We start from the raw sequence: 19837 nt of genomic DNA on the forward strand, positions 1-19837 counted from the left end.
GCAAAAATAAAGTTTCAGCATCATTGTGTGTCTGTGGGTTTTTGTTGTTTTTTTTTTTTAAATATTGAACCAGTTTTTGAACAGTCTGCTTTGTGCAGATTCCATATTTTACTGGTGCACAGTTTAAAATTGAACCTCATTCAGTTATTTGTGCTGTTGAATAGGAGCATACGCTGTTGAAAAAGTGTGTAACTACACAACGCTTTTGGAGAAATGGCTGGAGAGGAAAGACACAAGCTGTTAGAAAATGATTATCCGTTTGGAAGTAAAAGGTATTTGAAAGCAGTCAGCCTAGGAGAACTTAGCTTCAGCCATAAAGCCTTGAATGAAAGTATGTCTGTCATTATTATGCTCATTAGATAATTGCATTTAGAAGCTGTGCTTAATTTAGTGAGAAGGAAAAATAGGACTAGAATCTGGGCACATTCTGCTTATCTTTATGGGGATTTACATTGGCCATAAGGTTTGAGAAAGAGCCTTACTAAGTGATCTGTTGTTTTGGCAAGCATACAAACCCAATCATAATTTAAAAACTTTTTTTCCTATTGAATTTTTTTAATCAACTTCTGCTTAGAGGCTGTATTCCAAAATACCAAGTTTTTTTTTCTTTTCTTTTTTTTTTTTTTAAATCCTTCATCTGGAGACTGAATAGATACAGGAATATTTCTGGTTACAGTCAGCAAGATCCTCCTGTGATGCACTTGCAGGATTTGAAGTATTAGGAAACGTTCTAAGCTGCTTTTTTGTTCATTTAATTCTTGTAAGTTTTAGTAGCCTTTTACAGTTGGCAGTTACTGAAGCTGCAGCTGAATCACTCTAGTGCACTCCGCAAAATCAAGCCTTTGAAATTCGTGGGTGCTTTCTTCTCTGCTGTTGCGCCTCATGCCAACAAGTGCAGATGACAAGTCATTAAATACAAGAGAGAGAGTTATCAAAAAAAAATTATTTAATAAGAGACTTACGTCTGACCTGCTTCCCCAAATCAATTCTATCTCCATGGCAACAGTCACAAGTGTGTGACAAAATATTCAGGATTTCTCTAAAGAAAAATTAAAATACTTAAAATGTCACTTTTCATGGAAGCATCATATTTTATCCTTGAACAGGTTTCCAAAGTGCATAGATAGCATGCTTACAGGAAGAAGAGCCTTTTGGCTCAGTAGAGCTTCATCAGCTAATGCATCAGAGTACATCTCCTCATGACAAACAGGGCCCACTGCAGCACAGACGTAAGAATTAACACATGCTCTGGTAACTTACCTGATCTGGCGGTGCTTTGAGAATAGGTAGGTATTTCTTCTGAAGTCGACTTTAGAGTACCTCTGGTATGGTAATCATCACGGTTTAGACTACAATTTCATTATGATGTTCTTTATATTGAAATCACCCAGAAGTACCTTCACAGTTTACCACAAATATTTTAATAGCATAAGAGGGGAAGGACTCGAAATTATTCTCACCTTCTACCACTAAATAAAATGCAATTGTAACATAGATAAATTTGTCGCTCTGGTGTACACTGTCATGAGATTACAGATTACTGCACTGGAAATCATAGCCAACAAAAGTAGGTATTTTTATTTAGAAATTGTTCAATGGTCTGTTTGGGTATGATTTCATTTATCACTATTTGACATTTCCAAGTTTTACAAAATTAATACGACATTTCTTCACAGATGCAGAAAATCCAGTGATCTAAACGATATTCAGAAATCCAAGTTGTTTGCCATTTCTAAACTTCTTTAAATGTCTCCCAAAAGCCATTTGCAGCCAGTGTCTCTGCTCCAGTGGCTAACTTATACAAGTTAATGTGTTCAACTGACAATACACTTGTTTGTTAGCATCTCCTTAGCACATTAGATCAATATTAAATCTTTGGGGAAAAAAAATAAAAATTAGGTTTTGCTTTTCTGACAGATTTTACCATCTATACATATTTGAGTACTTTTTACTTTTTTGTTATCCATTCCTAGCATTGAAGTTTTGGATCCCTTTGAACACCAGCACAAAGTTATTCCAAGTTATGAAGGCTGTGATCAGCCAAATCCAGCTACTGGAAGAAGGAGCAAAAGCAGTCCTGCTTGCAGGTCTGTAAAACTGGTTATTGTACTGGTAATGCTTCTACAATTCTATTTCTCACACTTCTCCAGGAAGTGAAGAAAGATTGTCTGTTAGTGTTAAACATTTAAAAGGCAAAATTCCTAAGTAGGCAATAACGTAGTTATAAAGTGGGCTGCAAATTTAGTTTTATTATTGCGGTTTTATTTTTGAGAAACGATGGGTTCTTTCTCATTTAAAATGGGATATTGAAGACTTAACCTTTGCTATCTGATGAGGCCAAAAGAAGTGTTACAATAATTTCAGGTCTGAACAACTCCAGAAAAGAAGCAGTAGGTGACAGACCAGGGAGCATGCAGCCACTCCAATAAAGGGGTCCACAGACAATTAAAGACACTCTTCAAGGCCTGAAAAGCATGTAGTCCAGAAAGGACAGGGTCAAAACCAGTCAAGGAGCAGAAAAGTCAAACTAAAGAAATAGCAGTACTAGATAATCTCTATGTAAATAGGCAGAAATTTGTTTTTGCTCATTGTTTACCATAGTTTCCCTTCAGTCTAGACTTTTAATGTCCTTTTATATTCATTTCCACCACTCAAATAACCTATATGTAGTTATAAATACCTCAAGCAGCAAGTAAACAGCATTTCCATACAAGCCCCGAAGGAGCGCACAGCTTCTGTGGCACATTGTACAAACATGAATGATGGGGCACCTGTGGGCAAGCAAATGAATTGTGCAACTTTTGTCCATCTTGCTCCCCATTAAAAAACAAAAACAAAAACAAAAAAACAGGCAATAGCATCCCTCCTGCCAGCAAACGTAGCTGCAGTGTTAACCTTGCTAGTACCCATCTGAGCTGCTGCCTCCCAGGTGAACCTTGTTGTATTTTTCATTGGAAGGCTACAGTAGCAAGTAAATTCCAGTCTTTTCCCCAAAAGTATGAAACGAATTTGTACACTTAAAACTTGACAGATTTTTGAACTTGTACTGCATGGAGTTAAATAGCATCCTGTTTGCCTCCCACAAAAATCTCCGCCTCACTGAGACCCTGCAGGGGCAGAATAAAGTTTGGGGTGGCATTTGTAATCCTACCATTTCCTAGCATGACTGGTGACCTAAATAAAACTTTCAGTATTAGGTTTTTCCAAGATGTAATTTATACTATGGCTGTCAGGAGTTAAGATAGCAGTTGCCATGGAGCTTTAATCTTTTTTTAGGCCTTAGTCAAAGGAAGCTGGAAGTCTGCATGGTGGGTAGAACCCAGCTCAACCAAGTTTTATTTAAATTGGGACAGGATTTTATCCTAATTTCTCTACTGCAAGTTACTCTCAAGTGTTCTCAAATTCTTTTTAGTCTATTCTATTTTTCAGCAGGAGATGAGAGAGTTTCCTTTTAGGCTTCTTAACTCATGTTACATTCGAACATAGAAGTACCCTGTTGCTCCCCCCCACTCCAACTACGAACTGTAACTTTCTCCTAGTTCTGTGCACACTTACCGTAGTGAATTCATTTGCTGGTTTTACCATTTCAGTGGTAACGGCAAAACTATAGGGAGGATTTCATTTTCCATGCTAAGCACTAATTTCTATGCTGTAAAATAGGCCTTTAGTAAAAGTAATTAGAATTTGAATCTTTGCAAATGCTACTTGTAACTTCCATGATGTATAAGTAAGAAAAAAAGAAGTGTGCAGTGCGTGAAGCGCGTCTCTGAGAAGTATGAAATCGGCTGCAGTAAAGTGTTCTGCTGGAGCAGCACCATCTCCTTCCTTGCTGTTTGCAGCAGAATGGAGATGGACTCCCGTCTAACATTTGCAGTTAAATTCAAAACATTGCTGACTTTCTTAAGTCTGAACTTGCCCTACCAAGTAAACCAAAAGGACACGGGAAAAAAATTTAGAATTTGTCAAAACAAGTTTCTAAAACCCCTTTCCCTACCAAAAATTAGAAAGGATTCAGATGTAATATGAACTTGATTTTAAAAAGAGACTTGGATTTAAAGATAAATGACAGCTTCATTTAATGAAAAAATTGTCAAAGCTTCCACAGAATAGAAAGGTCTACCAGCCAGCTCTAGTGGAAATCCATAATTCTGTAGCAGTTCCAAGGACTGCAGGATAATCAGAACATCGTTACAAAGGAGATGATTTCAAGCTCATTGAACTCTTTTGTGACATACCATGCCTCTTTTACAACAAAATAAGAAACATTTTTTTCTTCTAGGAGATATAAATCTGTGGAACTTGATCAGTTGTATCATGTTTTTACCACTGACAGCAAAATCTGTCTAACTAGCACTGGACAGAAAAACAATTCTTGTGGGTTTGAGTTACAACCTCTCTCTCAGCATCTTAAGAAGATCAGATACAAAACCAACCATCAATTCGACTGAAAAAAGACTTCGTTGAACAAGAATCCACTAGCAGTGAGGAAGACCTTAAGAAGAATTAGACTGTCCAATGATTAAAAGCATAAGGAGTATCTCAGATCTCTTAAGACCAGCTATTCAAAGAGACTTAACTGTTCGCTATGCCCAAGAAAAGCTATGCATTGTAAATAGGATTTAGAAAGCCATTTCTCAAGGAAACAGCTTAAAGTAACTCAGAAGTTTTGAGAAGGGAGGTGAATAGGCTATGAGGTGCTTATCTTCAAGATCAGATGCTTTACTCTGAATTGCAGAGCGATACACACCTCCATTTGAGGTTTTTTAACCTTTCTTCAGTTAGGATTATATAAAAAAAGTCTAAAGGAAAACAGCAAGTGCAACTACTTTTGTAACCTCACCTCGCTAGTCTAGTGGGAACTTCCCAACATACATCTCAGTTAGTTTCTCCAGACTGTTGCATTTCCACAGGTCAAAACACCCTTGCCCTGCCTCAGATTTCTTCCACAGGGACTAACCAGGCTTGCTAGTCCTGATGGAGAAAGATATAGATATTCTGCTTCTAAGCTATTGCATGGACAAGTTGTTTTTTCATTGCCGGCCCATGATACTGTATTTTTTTTTTCCTGACTACATAGGTACCTTTCAGGACTAACATAACCAGACACTTGAGTTTAACGCAGGACTTTAAGCAGATAGTATTAGCTTTGACATACGCAATAGAAGGATTTCAGACATACTGCCTGACATGATAAAAGTATCTTTGTGAGCTGGAGGAGCTTTTATCATTGCTCTGTTAGATCCAGGTATGCAAGGATAAAGAAATGGGGGGGAAGATGAAGAAGGGTGGGAGTCTACATGAAATTGCATTTGGAGGAAGAAAGGTTTTTATATGGAACCTACAATATTTTCTTCAACCTGAGGTGCCAATATCAAAAACTTGCTGAACTCCCAGAGATGAAGACCTCTTAATAAAAGACATCTGTATGCAGATGAGAGGAAGAAAGAACCCAAAGCGCTTCGCTTTGCTGATGGGCCAATCGCTGCGGTTTTATCAAGATAGACTGGTTGGACTTCAGGGAAAACTGAACAGCGTGCAGTTCAGCCCCGCTGAATCTGCAGAACAAAAAGCCAGATTGGCTTTAAAAATCTGATCTGTTGCAGTCAGAAGTGGTACAGCTACAGAAGTGCCAAACCGCTCATTTTTAAGTACGCATTCAGGCAAACGGTAGTTGTTTCTTTCAAGCTGAAACCACGGGCTTTAAATGGAGAAAAGGTCTTCAAAATTAGAAAATGCCACCTTCTTTGCAAAGGCCCTTTCTTTGCTTAGATAAATTCAGGGAAGAATAGAGCATTTCACTTACCACTCTCCTGTACTAGTTTCAAGACTTGTCAGTAGCACATCACCATTTCAGGATGTGTAGATTATTTAATGTTTGGCAGAAAAATACAGTTAAAATTAATTTGAATACAGAGGAATCATCATTGTGCTTTTTAGCAATCAACAGGTATGAACATATGGCAGCATGCAAAAGACTACCTTTAAGGTATTTGTACCCGTTGCAACTGCTAGGTTACCATATTTGAATTCAGGCAGCTCACGCAATAAAGTAAGACACAGCAACTGGAGGAAACTTCTACTGATCTTGCATAGTATTCAAGACCTGTCCAGAAAAATGCAGTAACTGCTGGAGATACCAAGACAGCCTTACAATATAGGCAGGAAATATTATTAAATTGTTCATTTTGCTTTCAAAATGCTAAGCTTTCTATTAGGTCTATTTTTTTTTTGTTTTGGTTTAATGCTTGGTTGGTTGAAATTGTTATTTTTGTCAAGATTAATGAAACTGGTCCATGGGACAGTGCTCAAGAAAAGATCTTGCTCTGATGCCATTCTTTTAAAATAGCTATAAAGACCTTTCACCGCTGATGAACTTGCATTACTTTGAAACTGAAAGGCAAAAAGCAGGAACTTAAAAATACACCGTATTTTCATAAGCTTAAAGAAAACAAAATATAAGCTTGACATTTGATCCATGCCGAATTAAGATGAAGAATTAATTTCCAGAGCGGAAGCAGTTTCCTCTTTAGTTACATATACTTCTATCAACTTCCCAACACAGTTTGTTGCCCAGATTTTATTTTAAGAATCTAGTTTTACTTCATGATAGCCAATGCATGTCTTCAAGATGAACTGACTAAAGTTTGTATTTCCTTTTCACTTTGCAAGTGAGGTTCATTCCTTTCAGAGTAGGAGCTCACCGTTAAGAAGCAACATAAGAGTTCTCTACTTACCTTTGATTTCATAGTAGCATCTCACATGTGTCTTCAGTAATTACCATTGATCTTGCATGAAAACAGATGCAAAACCACAAAATCTGGGTTTGGTTAGAAAGGTGGTGAAATGCTGTCTAACGGATTGTATCAGGTCTTTCCTCATACAGGTTTTAGCAACAACTTACAAGTATTTAAAAGTGGTAATTTTAGATGCACCCATCTACGTTTGAGGCACACTGCTTATCTGCTTATAAACTAGTGCTGAATTACTCCTGCATTTGAGTGATTTCAGGTATTGGGCAAAGCAAATGCTGTTTCCCCAGCAGTATCTTCACTGGGAACCTTGAGAATTCATATTCCCTACCAGAAGGGCCATTAGCATAAAAGAAAGCATCCCTTTGTTAGAGATATTTGAGTCACTGTCAGAATCTAAACTTTTCTGTACCGCCACAGCATACGCTAGTCCTACTTCAGCGATTACTCCAGGTGATTATACAAGGCCCACAAGCCCCCTTCTTCTCTGCCTCAAAAAACACATTCTTGATCTAGCTAGCAGAAATACAAGTGTACTTTCCAAGATAAATTAGCAATGTTAATAGTTACAATTTCACTTGCATTTTGTTACTGCAACTTCGGTGTTTACTTAAATGGGTGTGGGTTTTTTTTGTTTTCTTTTTAACACTAGGAAGCATCACCATTTTATGGACATATTACACGTTGATACAATCCCCAGCTCAAGCCTTCCAGTCTGCCCAGGAAGGAAATTTAAGGATTATTAAGCTGTAACAAATAGAAAAAGGAGTAATATGCACCAAGGAGAACTTGAGACACTCATCTGCATCGTTCTCTGGACAAAGTCCCTGACAACGATCCCCTCTTTGCAACCTTATCACGCAATAGCCTGGAAAGCAAGTCAGGGCCTTAGAGTAAGGTTTACATTCCCTCCTACCCTGCTGATGGTCAAAGGCCTTGGGGCAGTTTCCCACAAGTGCAGTTTACTTACTGCAGTGTGGATCTCCCCAGTGAAGCTGGTCCACTTAAACTAAAACTTTAAAGCTCAGAATATTGGCTCCACACTCCCCTGCCATATGTTAACTAATATTACTCGCAAATGCTAAAATCCCGTTAAGGAATCAGATCCTAATTGTGGAAGTAGGCTCAGCGTTTTATGTAGCTATAATATTCGGAGACCTGCACGTTGATTCATACCATCTGGCCCAGCAGCACTGAGGCTTTCGTTACGCTACATGCAGCGCACCTAGCCCTCCAGCCCCGGCCAGCACAGCCCTCTAGTGGAGATGGAGGATTGAGTTGGGAGGGTATTCATCCACAGCAGCTTGCTTTTGCTCCTCTGCCTTCCAGGCTGTTCTCAACTCAGCAGTGCATTTCAATCGTACTTGGCCACAGATGGTGTCACTTCTTCATATGTGCCCTCACGAAAGACCTTAGCAGCAAAGAACAGAGACCTGCATGGACTTCAGAGCACTTCCAGCCCACCTAGAGATAACCTGCACGCCTGCTCTATCTGCCCTGCCAAGACTGCCAGGGCACAGGCAGTCTCTCAAGGAAGAACACTTAAGCATAACCCTAGGTATAAGCTTTGGTATACCATTTATTTCTCCTCTGTTAGTGTCTCCCATTGCAAAGGAGCAGAAGCAGCTGTTTCCATCTTTTTTCTACCTCCTCTAGGGGGTGGAGGAAGTTAAAAAATAAACTTTTAACAACCAGCTAAGTTTAGACACTATCAGCATACTTCAGAAAAAGTAATGTTTAACGTTAAAGCCCATCAGAAATCTGCTAGGATTTGTCTATTGGCTGTATGCCAGCCACACTTTTTTTTATCATCATCATCAATACTTTAAGTGAAAGCTTTTGCTTTCAGGCTTTTTGGATAGTTGCCCAAGTTCAAGAGCTATTGTGCTATACTTAAACTCAGGTGTGGCCACACACGTATCAAAATACTACTGAAGGAAAGCAAAGTTGATGTCCCAAAGAATATCAATCATATTCCAGATCTCTAGAGATTACGATGATGATTTCATCACACTTGCAGTTTCTGTTCCCAGAAATGTCAATATCCCCTTCTCAAGGGATCCTCCTACAGCTTCAAGGCTTGTATAGGCAGTGGCAAAATACAAATGATCAGGGAAATGGTTTCATCACTAGGGAGACCATCTTAAACAATACAGAGCATATCAAGATGCTCAACAGAACCCCGATAAAACCCCACTAAGAAAATCCAAAACTGCTTATACACCACAAGTCTGTCAAATCCAAAAATTGACTCTCATGTGTAAAGTCACAAAGACAAGAGTTTAATATTGACAAAAAAAGCTTAAGTTAGTGGTATTTTCTTCCTTGAAATAACGTACTGGTCATACGAAAGTCACTGAAGAGGTCTGCTTTTAGCCTGGAAGACTTTAACAGTTACAGCTGAATTCAAAAACCCTATTTCCAAATGTGTGATGTTAACACAAAAACTGGACACTTAAGACCAGGGATAAAGAACAAATTCAGTTGTTAAGGTTCTAGCAGTTAAGTGAGGCGTTTCAGTGCCTTCCCCAAAACATGAAAAGTTCTTCAGTATCTTTCCTACCACCATTATTTCAAGACTCACAAGGTTTTTTTGTTTGTTTTTGCCTCTTTTTTTTTTTAATACTAATGGGGTTAAATTGAAATCAAGCGCCATATGCTTGTGATGTCTTCTGTGAAGGTCTGAAGCCACCCTGTTTCAACTATTTGGTTATTCAGTGCAGAAAGTTAAAGATTCACAGAAGGTATAACAGCTTTTAATACTCCATTAATATTATAGATTAAAAATTATTGCATAGTCTTATGCATTTCCTAAAACAGCGTTCTCTGGAAATTAAACATTTTAATATAAAAGGACCAACTCTTTAAAACACGAATTGCGTTCACTACCTCGATCTTCTATCCTTTTTTGATTTGTCAGTACATTTGTCCATAGTTTTCTCATTATCTCCTCTGCACTTGGGGCAGTACCATTTCCCCTTTGGTTTATAGGTGAGTCCAACACACGAGAAGTGGAACCACTCGATAGGACACTGTTCGTTATCACACCCTATCATTTCGCCGTAAGATACTTGGTTGCATAAGCAATAAGTTGGTTCATTGGGGTCAATTGCAAATTCTACAGGAGAAACTTCTCTCTCTTGTTTGGCTTTGGAGCGTTTTTTCTTCTTAGAAGATTTAGATCTCTTCTCTTTAGGTGGCTGATCATCGCAGTCATCAATCCCGTTTGCTATATGGCACAGGTCACGGCTTTCACTGGTTCGCTGGCGACGAGGTCTCCGTGAAGACCTCTCCGGTTGGCAGGACTCCATCTTGGCCTTTTCCAGAGGCTTTTCATTCTCAGACAGATCTTGAAAACACTGAGAGTGTGTTTCCATTTGCCGGGCTCTATTCTCTACCAGTTCTAGCATCTGAGTAACTATTTGAATTTTTTCATCTCCAAGTTCCTGGCTGTTGATTAACGCACGCTGAAGATGCTGCTGCAAGCGTTTCTTCTGAACGGGATCATTTTCCGACTTGTATTTTTCATAGACTTCATCTATTTCTTTTAGCGCTTCTACAAAATGAAGATAATAGAAACAATTACACAAGATTGAACACGCTCAAGAAAATATAAAAACGTATTTCTAACAGAAAAGAAATAGTACAAGTGTTAATTATAGTATACCCTAGTGGGCTAGATCCGATATTTAATTCAAGTTGCACGTGAACGTCAAATCAGTGTTTAAGATTGCCATCTGTTGCGAGAAAAGTTTCTCATGTTCTACAGAAAAGCAAGTTTATTAAAGCTGTTGGAAAAAGAAAGGCGACCACTGCTGCCTGGTGTGTGGAAGTGTGGATAGTCCAGATGCTGCCTCAGCACCTGACAAAGCAGGAATTTTTGTTGAGGTTCCTTTCTCCAGTAGTTCCAACGCCTACAAACCAAAGTGATAGCTTATCATATCATATGAAGAAGCTGAGAATTCATTATAATCATGTCATTCATGTAGCCATCATATATCACAGACAGCACTCCAGATATTCAGGCCTTCTTCCTTCCCCTTCTTATTCACCTAACTAAACATCTGGTATTACATTTTCAACCACACTTAGTTATAAAGATGTATGACGCTTCAGGTTACACATTAGCAAATGTACAATTGGGATTTAAGTCAACGTAAACCACTCAAACTGGTGCGTTCACATTACAAAGAAGCTACAGCAAGTTTCATTTTAAATAAAGGCTGAACTTTTCAGAATAGGTGACCTACAGTTTAGTGCATCACAGGATATTTTTAAGCTACTAGTAACGAGTGTTTCGGTTTCACTCCTAGGCTTTTTTCTTTCACAAATCATGCAAAATACCTGCACGGATTGCTGCGAATCTTTCACGACATTTAGTTCCTAGAAACAAGTTTAGTGAACCCAAAAAGGAGATGAACAAACGCTTCATCAGACAGCCTTTGTTTTCTACTTTTCTATTTTGCTGGATTTTAAAATAATATTTTCTAGACCAAAAGTTACACTAGATCTATTCATAAAAGAGAGGAACTGCTGCAGTGGAAGGAACTAGATCAGTAGAACTGACAGCGAGATCTGATGCAGTGTTAGATACAGCACCGGTTCCTTTGGAAACAGCTTGAAGATTTTAACAGGCAAGGGAATTTATGTACGATACTCAACTGTGTAATTCTGTGACCAGAACGCGTGTAGTACAATCCTTCTTTTCCTGCAGACCCGTGTTTTACAAACTGGCTTTCATTTCTAAAGAATATTGCCTGCTTTGTACAGCTGTAAAATAATTCAAGCTCCCACTGAATGGAAGCCACAGATATTATCACAACTTTGTTCACCGTGATCTTTTTCCCTGCTGACATCTTGAAATGGCAGCTTAAGTGCGAACAGCCCCTTTTTACTATAAATTCTGCAACCTGCGTGACAGGAGAAGCCAACAGCACTTTGTTCTAACTCGAGACCTTCACAAGGGGAAGATAAAAATCAGTACTCTGCCTGTCTAATAAGTCACGCACCCTATTTTTCCTCAGTGCTAGTATTCCGGCTATCATTAAAAGCACAAGTTCTGTTTGCCTACAAGCGCAGCCACATCTGTTGCCTTGACAGGAGAAAAAAATTTTACTCTGTTCCTGAAGAGCGCGGAGTACGGTACTCCCCCCACATTATCTCCCACCTCGCCTTCTTTTGTGAGGCAAAAAAAAAAAAAGGTGGTATAGGTGTAGTTATAGATTTCCCAGATAGGGAATGCCCTGCCTGTGAGAATGCACGAGCAATAACTGTTTGTTTTTCCATAGTGACAGGAAGAAAAAAAAAAACTCTCTGCGTTGCAGACACCTTCTTTTTAAGCCGATCGTTCCCTGGAGCAGCCTGTCCTGACCACCACGGGACCCCTTCTCCAAAGGGTAGCCGAATTTCTCCCAAGGGGAGGAAAGGACTTCAGGAACGGCAGAGATGCGAGTGCACCAAACCATCTCCGTATTCACCCCCAGGACTGGAGGAGGTACCTGTACACCCTGCTACATAGCTCTGAAACCTCTGTTTTTAAAAGAGCTGAGCCACGACCCAGTGTTCCTCGCAGACAACACGATTAAGCCTGGTGGAGCTAATGAAAAGCTGAAGGGTTTCAGTTTTCCAAGCCCAGGAGCGGCGTTGCTCCTCCCACACGAGCTATCACTGCCTTCCACACTAGCCAAAATCGTACGAGCAGTACTTTCAGACGATCCGCAGGCCTGGGCCTAAGATATAGATATTTTTATCGAGTTTTTAGCCTGTTTTCCTCGCTCTTTTCAAGCGGCCGAGGAGCGTGGTGGAGCACGAGCGGCTGAAGGGATTTATGGAAGCGATGCGCAGGGTAAGCAGAGGCTCGGACCCACCCCGCACAGGTTTAGGGTCACCGCGGACTGCCCAGAAGCGCCGACAGAGACCCCAGAGCACCACGGAGCCTTCACCCTCCGGCCCCGGAGACCCAGACGACTTCCAGCAGCTACCTCCCGGGGCCGTCAGGGGCACGGCCGCGGGGACCCGCCGCTCCCCCCGCCCCCTCCCCACACCCCCACAGCCCGGGGGGCGCCGCCGCCCCCTCGGGGCACCGGGCTCCCCGCATAAAGCCCCGGCCCGGCCCGGCCTCCCCTCCCTTCCCCTCCCTGCCTCCCTCCGCCCCGCCGGGCGCATGTGCGGCGCTACCGGGCGGTTACCCCCCCCCCCCGGCCCGGGTTGCCGTCCCGGCGCCCACCTTGGCAGCGGGTGTCCACCTCGCGCAGCAGCGACACGTTGCGCTGGATGTCGAGCGGCAGCGACTCCACGCACTCCAGGTACTCCTGCACGTACAGCGACAGCAGCCGCGACCGCTCGCCGCCGCCCGCCGCCGGCCCCGCCGCCAGCTGCGGCCCCGCCAGCATCATCCCCCCGCGGCCGCCCGCTCCCGGCCCCGGCCCCGGCCCCTGCCCCCCGCCGCCGCCGCCGGAGCCGCAGCGAGACCCGCTCGCAGCCCCCGCCCCTCGCCGCCGGGCTGCGCGCATGCGCGACGCCCTGCCCTTATAAGGCGCGGCCGGCGGCGCCGCCAGGGGTTCGCATTCTCCCGCCTTCCCCCGCCGCGCGCTCCCATTGGCGCGGAGGGCGGAGGGGGGCGGGAGGAGAGCGGGGGCGGGGCTTCGCTTAAAGGGCCGCGGGCTCGCCCTGCCGCGCCGGGAGGGGCGGGCTGAGGGGCGGGGGGGGGGGGGCGGGCTGAGGGGCGGGGCGGGGGATGCCCCCACGGCCGCCCCCACGGCCGTCCCCGTCACAACCGCTTTGATTCCGTGAGGAAATAGTGCGCCGAAACCCGCAGGAATTTGGGTTTTGGTGTCGCAACCCCCCCCCCCCCTCCCCGGCACCCTCCGCAGCGTCCTCGCGGGGCGCTCCCCCACACAACCCGTCACAAATCCCCCCCCAGAGCCCCCCTCCCAGGGCAGCGTGCCCGAGCGGAGGGGACGGGTAAGTTTGATCGCGGTAACGTCCGTATTATGTTACATCCCCTTTAAACAGTTTCTTTGCAGACGGCTCGCGTCAGCCTCCCCCGCGCCGCCCTGGGGTGAGCCTGCTTGCTGTAGCCATTTACTTCTGAGGAGCTTCTCCATCGTGAGGTAAGGCTTGCACCGACAGCACAGCCACAGATACGTTTCACTCTGTTAGACCGGAGGGTGCCTGAAAGGCAAGCTCTTCCTCACACGTCTACTTAATTCATATCCTCGAACTGTCACAGCGGTAACTTAGGCAGCTTTTCCCGTAAGATAGAGCTGCCTTATTTAGCTCTAAAGGAGAGCAAAATGATTCACGATAAACCATTACTTAGGGAAGCGCAGTGACATTTTATCCCGAGGAATCTTTTCAGAGGATTCTAAATAGGGTGTCAAAGAAGTTTAGTCTCTTAAAACCCACTCGCCTGCCAACAAAGCTCCCGATTTTGACAGAGTATCCTGTCTCCCCCAAGGCTGCTGCAGGATTTGTATCAAATGCTGGCCACAACGCCTACAGTAGACAACAAAAGTAGAAATACATATACTTTTCAGTTATAGTACTACTGGGAGAGTGATACCAAGCACTTAGAACTATTAAAAAAAAAAATACCAAGAATCGCTTCCCTTTCAGAAGTTTTCCTGTGATCTTTACTACATGAAAAAAATCATAAGCATTAGGGAAAAAAAAAAACACAACTTGTGGAGTCATGGAATATCACCAGGAGACCTGTACATCTTGCAGTATGTTGCATTTATATTTCAGGCACCTGAAAAAAAAAAAGTGGGAAAAAATATGAGATCCTGTAAACTTGGGGGAGGAAAAAAAAAGCATCAGAGATGACTGCATTCAAGAGTGAAGTAGATATTTATTATGTTACGTATTCCTACCTGTAGGTAAATGGCCAGCGCTAAAAGGGTGGCCATACTAATCCTGTAGATAACATCATTTCTGGATGGAACGATCTAGAGTGGTGGATAAGCAGCAGCATGGCTTGTGCAGAGGGGTTGCGTAGTCTCCATCCTTGGATATTTTTGGAGCCTGGCTGGATGAGGCCTGGCACGACCTGATCTGGCTGTGAAGCTGGCTCTGCTCTGAGCAGGGGGCTGAACTAGATGGCCTCCAGAGGATCCCTTACAACCTGCTTTTTTTCCTGCAATTCGGTGAGTGTGTTGACTGTGCGAGATGGCCCCACGGCTATCCCCATGACAAAAGCAGCGTGTTGAACCTCACTGATTCATCTAACCAGCAGGGAGATCAGTTTCTTACATGATGGCAGTCTCCCAGTATCATTTCCTCAACACCCAGTTCAGGAAGGTCTTTAAACACATTCTAAACTTTCAGCTCATGTAGCTACTAAACTGGTATCCTGTCACGGTGTTTTTCTGAATCTACAGCTAAGGTGTTGAGCAATAACTGTAGACAGATGTCTTAGCCCGAGTCATCAGTGTGCTGGCAAGTTCATAAAATAAATGAAAACAAAGTTGTAGGCAGTACTTTCAAAACATTGTGTGTTACACTGATGTCACTCTGGCCATAAAAGCAGGAAGTCTGCAGGTCAGTGAGTTCCTCAGAGGACGTTGCAACGTTAAAATCCATTCACCAGTAAAACCAGCTCCTTTGTGTGTTGTGACAGCTCAGATTAACGAAGCAAAATCTCAGATCATTTTATGCCCTTTATCTCATTTTTGCACAAATAGATTTAGGAAATGAAAACAATCTAGCTACTTTCACTTCCAGTGACAGTACAGTGCTGAAACTTTATTGCGTGGTGCTCGTTGCTGTCAATTCTGAGTAACTGAAATCCAAGCAATTGAATTCTTTCATATAATATTAACAAATAATGCTTACTGCGCAGGCAGAAAGCCCAACTTACACACCAGTGCAAAAGGAACAGGATCAACACCAATGATACGAAATTCTTTAGAAAGATGTCGACTGTTTTGAGGGTTCACGTTTCTGCTTGTAGTAAGCGTGAATAGCTGCATCATTCTGCTACCTTGTAAAGAAATAAAACTGAGAAATAGAGATTTCCGCTACACAGCAGAAAAAGAAAGCAAAAATGGTAATTAAAAATTAATACATTGTTTAAAAATAAATGTTAATTGCAATTAAACGTTAGTGAAAAATAACATCTTGACGTCACTTTTGACGTCGCTTTTTCTGACAAATTGTATATGCAGCATCAGTAAGAAGAAAAAAGAACTGAGAAAGTCATTGTAGCGTAATTCATAAGGCATGCTACAGGTGGTTTCCGTGCTAAAAACTTGCTGTTTGTCACTGTGTGGGAGGCAGTATCTAAGGTACAGCAGAGATCAGCTAACATTCCCTGAATTTCAATGTTGTCTGCTGCTTTTGAACACTGAAGGAAATATTTAAATTTTGAGCAGTCTAGGAATGCATCAGTAATGTTAGACCAGATTTCCCTAGGAAAATGAAGCCTTAGCTTGCCACACGCTGGAAGCCCTGGGGGAAAGGAAATCCAGAACAGCAGGCTGAATTCTCCGGCTTGGTAATGCCCCGGAGTGCCTGGGAGCAAGCACTGGAGAATTTCAATGCATTGGACTATTTGCAGCTCAGTAGCTTCCGTGACCCAGCTATGTCTATAGTTTTGATGACTGTGAGAATAATCTGGAGATAAGAGGAGGCATGGTAGAGCAAAACCTTGCTATCTGTAGAGATGGTAGAGATGGACAGGCAGAAAGACCATAAATTTCACTCTAACCCTCTCCACTGAGTGGAGAATTGTCAAAGCGAGCTTGATATTCACAGTGGTATCAGAAGTACATTATTACAAAGCAGTAAATCTTCAGTGCATTTATGTCTATAAACTACCCCACTTCCCATGGAGAAAACAACATTTTTGTTCCTTTGTCATGTCCTAGTATATTTTTAAGAGTCCCAACCAGAGTATTCCTCTTCTTGTGAAAGATTATTTCATCACATTACAGATTTTGCTATGATAAAGTATTTCCAGATATTTAATCTAAATTTGATGTCCCCCATTCATAGTTTTGCCTGTATTCCATCTTTTGTAATCCTGATTTTACGTCCATGAATCATAGCTGGTTCCTGTCCCGTTTCACGTAATAGTGCACAAGCTGTTTACATCTTTTCAGTTTTTCATTGATAGCCTAGGAAGAATTTCAGCCTGTGGAAAAAAAATAACGAAAAGCAGCATTACTGAGGAGAACAAGTGTAAAAAGGGGCCGTCATTGTGAAAGAGCTACCTCGCATTTAATAGAAATGCTCGAAGGATGATGGCAGGGTGCTTCTTTTAGGCAAATGGAGCAGCATTGATAACAGAATTGATTTTTGACTACGTGTATGTCTTGGCAGGTATGCTTATTTGGTTTCCATGGGATGAAGAAGATGAAGAATTCTACAGGATACGGAGAAAACAAATGCAAAGAAAAGAACGAATGAGCACAAGCCAGATGGGCTTTTTTAAAAGTCAGCTGCAGAGAGCTGTAGGCTGTAGGTGGCCTCCATATAACTGGTATTCGGGGAAGAGGATGGCTTTTCCAGGGCTACAGAGGTAGTGCGTTTGTTCAGGTAGGTTATTCTCGAACAACTTCCCTAATGCCAGGTCATCCAAAAAAAGATACTTCCATGTAATGTCAGATTTGTCGCTTTTGATTTTCCTTAAAAAATTAGGCTTGATTTGTCTGGTAGACTACAGATCATACTGAAGCAACCACTACTACTTTTCTCTTTCGTTTATGCGAGTGTAAGACACCTAAAAATTAGATATTGACTAAACATGAGATTATTTTGATAAGGTGATAAATTAAACCAGTACATTTCTTAAAAATATTAGCATGTGTTTTTTTTTTTTTCCCAGCTAGCCTCATTCTCAGCTGTATCAAAGAGCTCTCTAGCACCAAGTAACAAACATCCCACACTGATCAGGAGATGTATGTGCTTCCTCATCTGAATGCAAACATCTGTTTGAAAACTGGAGAAATTCCAAATTTTCTGCCAATATGCTCTAAAAGAAAATCTCTTCCTCAGCCCAAAGTAGTGATTAGTTGAGTTGTATTAACATGAGGAAGAAGCCAGCTGCAATATGCGGTTCCTCTTTTTGCTTTGGACCAGTGGGTTCTGTTTATTTCATGATGAGCAAAGTTAAAAATGGAGTAAAGAGTGCAATCTAAGTTTATGTCATGCTTTGCTTTGCAGTAACTGTTTGTTTTTACAATTCTTCCCATTCAACTTCCATACCCTATGGCAGCATCTGATTAAATATAGTTTGTCTCTCAGACTGCAGTTAAAATCTAGAACACCAGAGGATTTGGGAAAACCGACAAACGTGGGTTAGGTCTACTTTCCTACCAGTGATAAAGTGTCCTTTGCTCAATGTGAATTCTGACAGCGCACAGTGGCATTTAAAACACGCAGTTCCGCAGCCCACTTGGGCCTAACAATTCGTGTCACTTAACCATCAATGACAAATCAAACTTTAAAGTTCTTTAGGTGCAGATATCAGAGGTGTACAAGTCATTTTCAGCTGCAGGAGTGTTACTGGTAGAAGAAATAGTGGCAAAGGTGTCTGACTAAATATTTTCTTAAAAACACGTAGCCTCGCTGATGGAAGTACCGTTGTTGGGGTTGCGGCAACTAGTGGAGCCATCTAGAAGGTGCACAACCACAAGGCAATTGTTATGTGGACAAAGAGTGCGCCATGTTATACAATATGCAAACCTTGCAGAAATGCACATTTTAGCAAAAAGAAAAGCTTAAAAGATGTATTTTACAGAGCAGCTACTGCTGTTATTTTCCCTGCAGTTTGCAACCTAGTAAATGGGAACAGATCTGTTTAGGGTAAGAGGGAGACAGTATCAAAGAAGACCCACACTGACTGTAATTTACAAGCAACAGAGTAAAATGTGTTCCCACAGAGAAAAACAGCCCAAGTTGATGAGATTCTGTAGTGCAACATTTAGGGTCCAAAAATAAAAAAATAAAAAGTTGGTCACTGCTCAGGGTTCAGACGCAGGTTTGTCTGCAGTCTTCAGGCTGCCCTTCAGGTGCCACCTCTACGGAGGGATGCCAGCTCACGAAATGTTAGCTTTATAGCTTTAGATAGATCCTTCTTAGCAACCGAAACCGGGACACTGGGATTCCATTCCAGCCTCTCACAACAAAAACAAAGCTGTGTAGAGCTGCGCCCCAGTTTGGTTCTTTCTTGTCATGTGTGAAAGCAGCGGGTTTGCGGACTGAGCCGTACCTACAGATAGGACACGTGCCTGGAGTTTAAAAATAATGGTAAACTAAGACTTCTGGGTAGTTTAGCGGGCCCGGACCTGCCGCGGAGGATTCATAAGCACTCAGGAAGGCCGAGGCGAGCCGTGGAGGGAGCGGCGCGGGGCCGGGCGCCCAAAAGGCTTCGGACGCCCTGAGAGTGAGCCCCGTGCTGTTGGTGCGCGTGCGCGCTGCCTGCGCACTACCTGCGTGCCTGTGGCCGTGACGAGGGCCCGCCCCGCGCCCGCCCGCTCTGCCCGGGGGCGTCTCGGCGGCGCCGCGCGGGCCGCGGGGCGGGGGCTGGCGCCGGCGGCGCCCGGCACTCTCTGCCCGCCGTCCGGGGACTTTCCCCTAGGCGGGCGCGCGGCCCTTGAGGAACGGCGTCCTCCGTGCGTGGCCTAGAGAGCAGGTCTTCAGGGCGCCCTGCCGCACTGCTGCCGCCGCCGCGCCTTTATACGGCGCCACGGCAGCGGCCGCCTCGCGGTTAGGGCGAGTGGCGCTCGCTGCCCGCTCGCCCCCTCACCGGCCCCGGGCGGCCGCGCACGGGCAGCGCAGCCGCCCCGCTGTGCCCCGGGGCCGCGTCACGCCCGCGGGTGGCCGCGGTACCGGCCCCACCGGGGGGATGCGCCGCGGCCCCGCCCGCCGTGAATAAATTATGCAAATCGCGCCGCGAGGCCCCGCCCCCCCCGCCTGACAGAGCCGGCCCCCGGCCCCGCGTCAGCACAGCCGGCAGCAGCCGCTCGCGCCGCGTCCCCCCCCGCCCGCCCGCCGGGCGGTAAAAATAACGCGCTTCGACCTCCGGGTTCCGCTAAGAGGAGCTACAGGCTCGCCCTTTAACGGGTCACCACCAAACACCTCGG

At 43.5% G+C, this 19837-nt stretch overlaps 1 protein-coding gene and 1 long non-coding RNA gene across 6 annotated transcripts; one reads left to right on the forward strand and one right to left on the reverse strand.

Moving 5' to 3' along the window:
* Positions 1–9489: 9489 nt before the first annotated feature.
* On the reverse strand, positions 9490–13195 carry ING2 (inhibitor of growth family member 2). Its single transcript, XM_040556370.1, has 2 exons — positions 12976–13195; positions 9490–10305 (listed from the first exon to the last, which is right to left on the reverse strand). Exons 1-2 carry the CDS (start codon positions 13142–13144, stop codon positions 9635–9637), a joined length of 840 nt encoding a protein of 279 aa, XP_040412304.1. The 5' UTR covers positions 13145–13195; the 3' UTR covers positions 9490–9634.
* On the forward strand, positions 12976–19581 carry LOC121069859. Of its 5 annotated transcripts, XR_005819689.1 has the most exons (4): positions 13494–13712; positions 13764–13861; positions 16867–17288; positions 17578–19581. It is a non-coding gene; the product is annotated as an uncharacterized LOC121069859 (long non-coding RNA). The 5 variants fall into 5 exon arrangements; XR_005819686.1 differs by lacking the exon at positions 13494–13712 and adding an exon at positions 12976–13054 and having other exon boundaries at positions 13764–17288; XR_005819685.1 differs by having other exon boundaries at positions 13764–17288.
* Positions 19582–19837: the final 256 nt, after the last annotated feature.

This window comes from Cygnus olor, chromosome 4, assembly GCF_009769625.2.
Source record: "Cygnus olor isolate bCygOlo1 chromosome 4, bCygOlo1.pri.v2, whole genome shotgun sequence".
NCBI lineage: Eukaryota > Metazoa > Chordata > Aves > Anseriformes > Anatidae > Cygnus > Cygnus olor.

Coding starts and splice junctions, on each gene's coding strand:
- ING2 (XM_040556370.1), bottom strand. CDS start 13,144: ATGATGCTGGCGGGGCCGCAGCTGGCGGCGGGGCCGGCGGCGGGCGGC. Junction 10,306..12,975: donor GGTGGACACCCGCTGCCAAG/GTGGGCGCCGGG, acceptor TTCATTTTGTAG/AAGCGCTAAAAGAAATAGAT.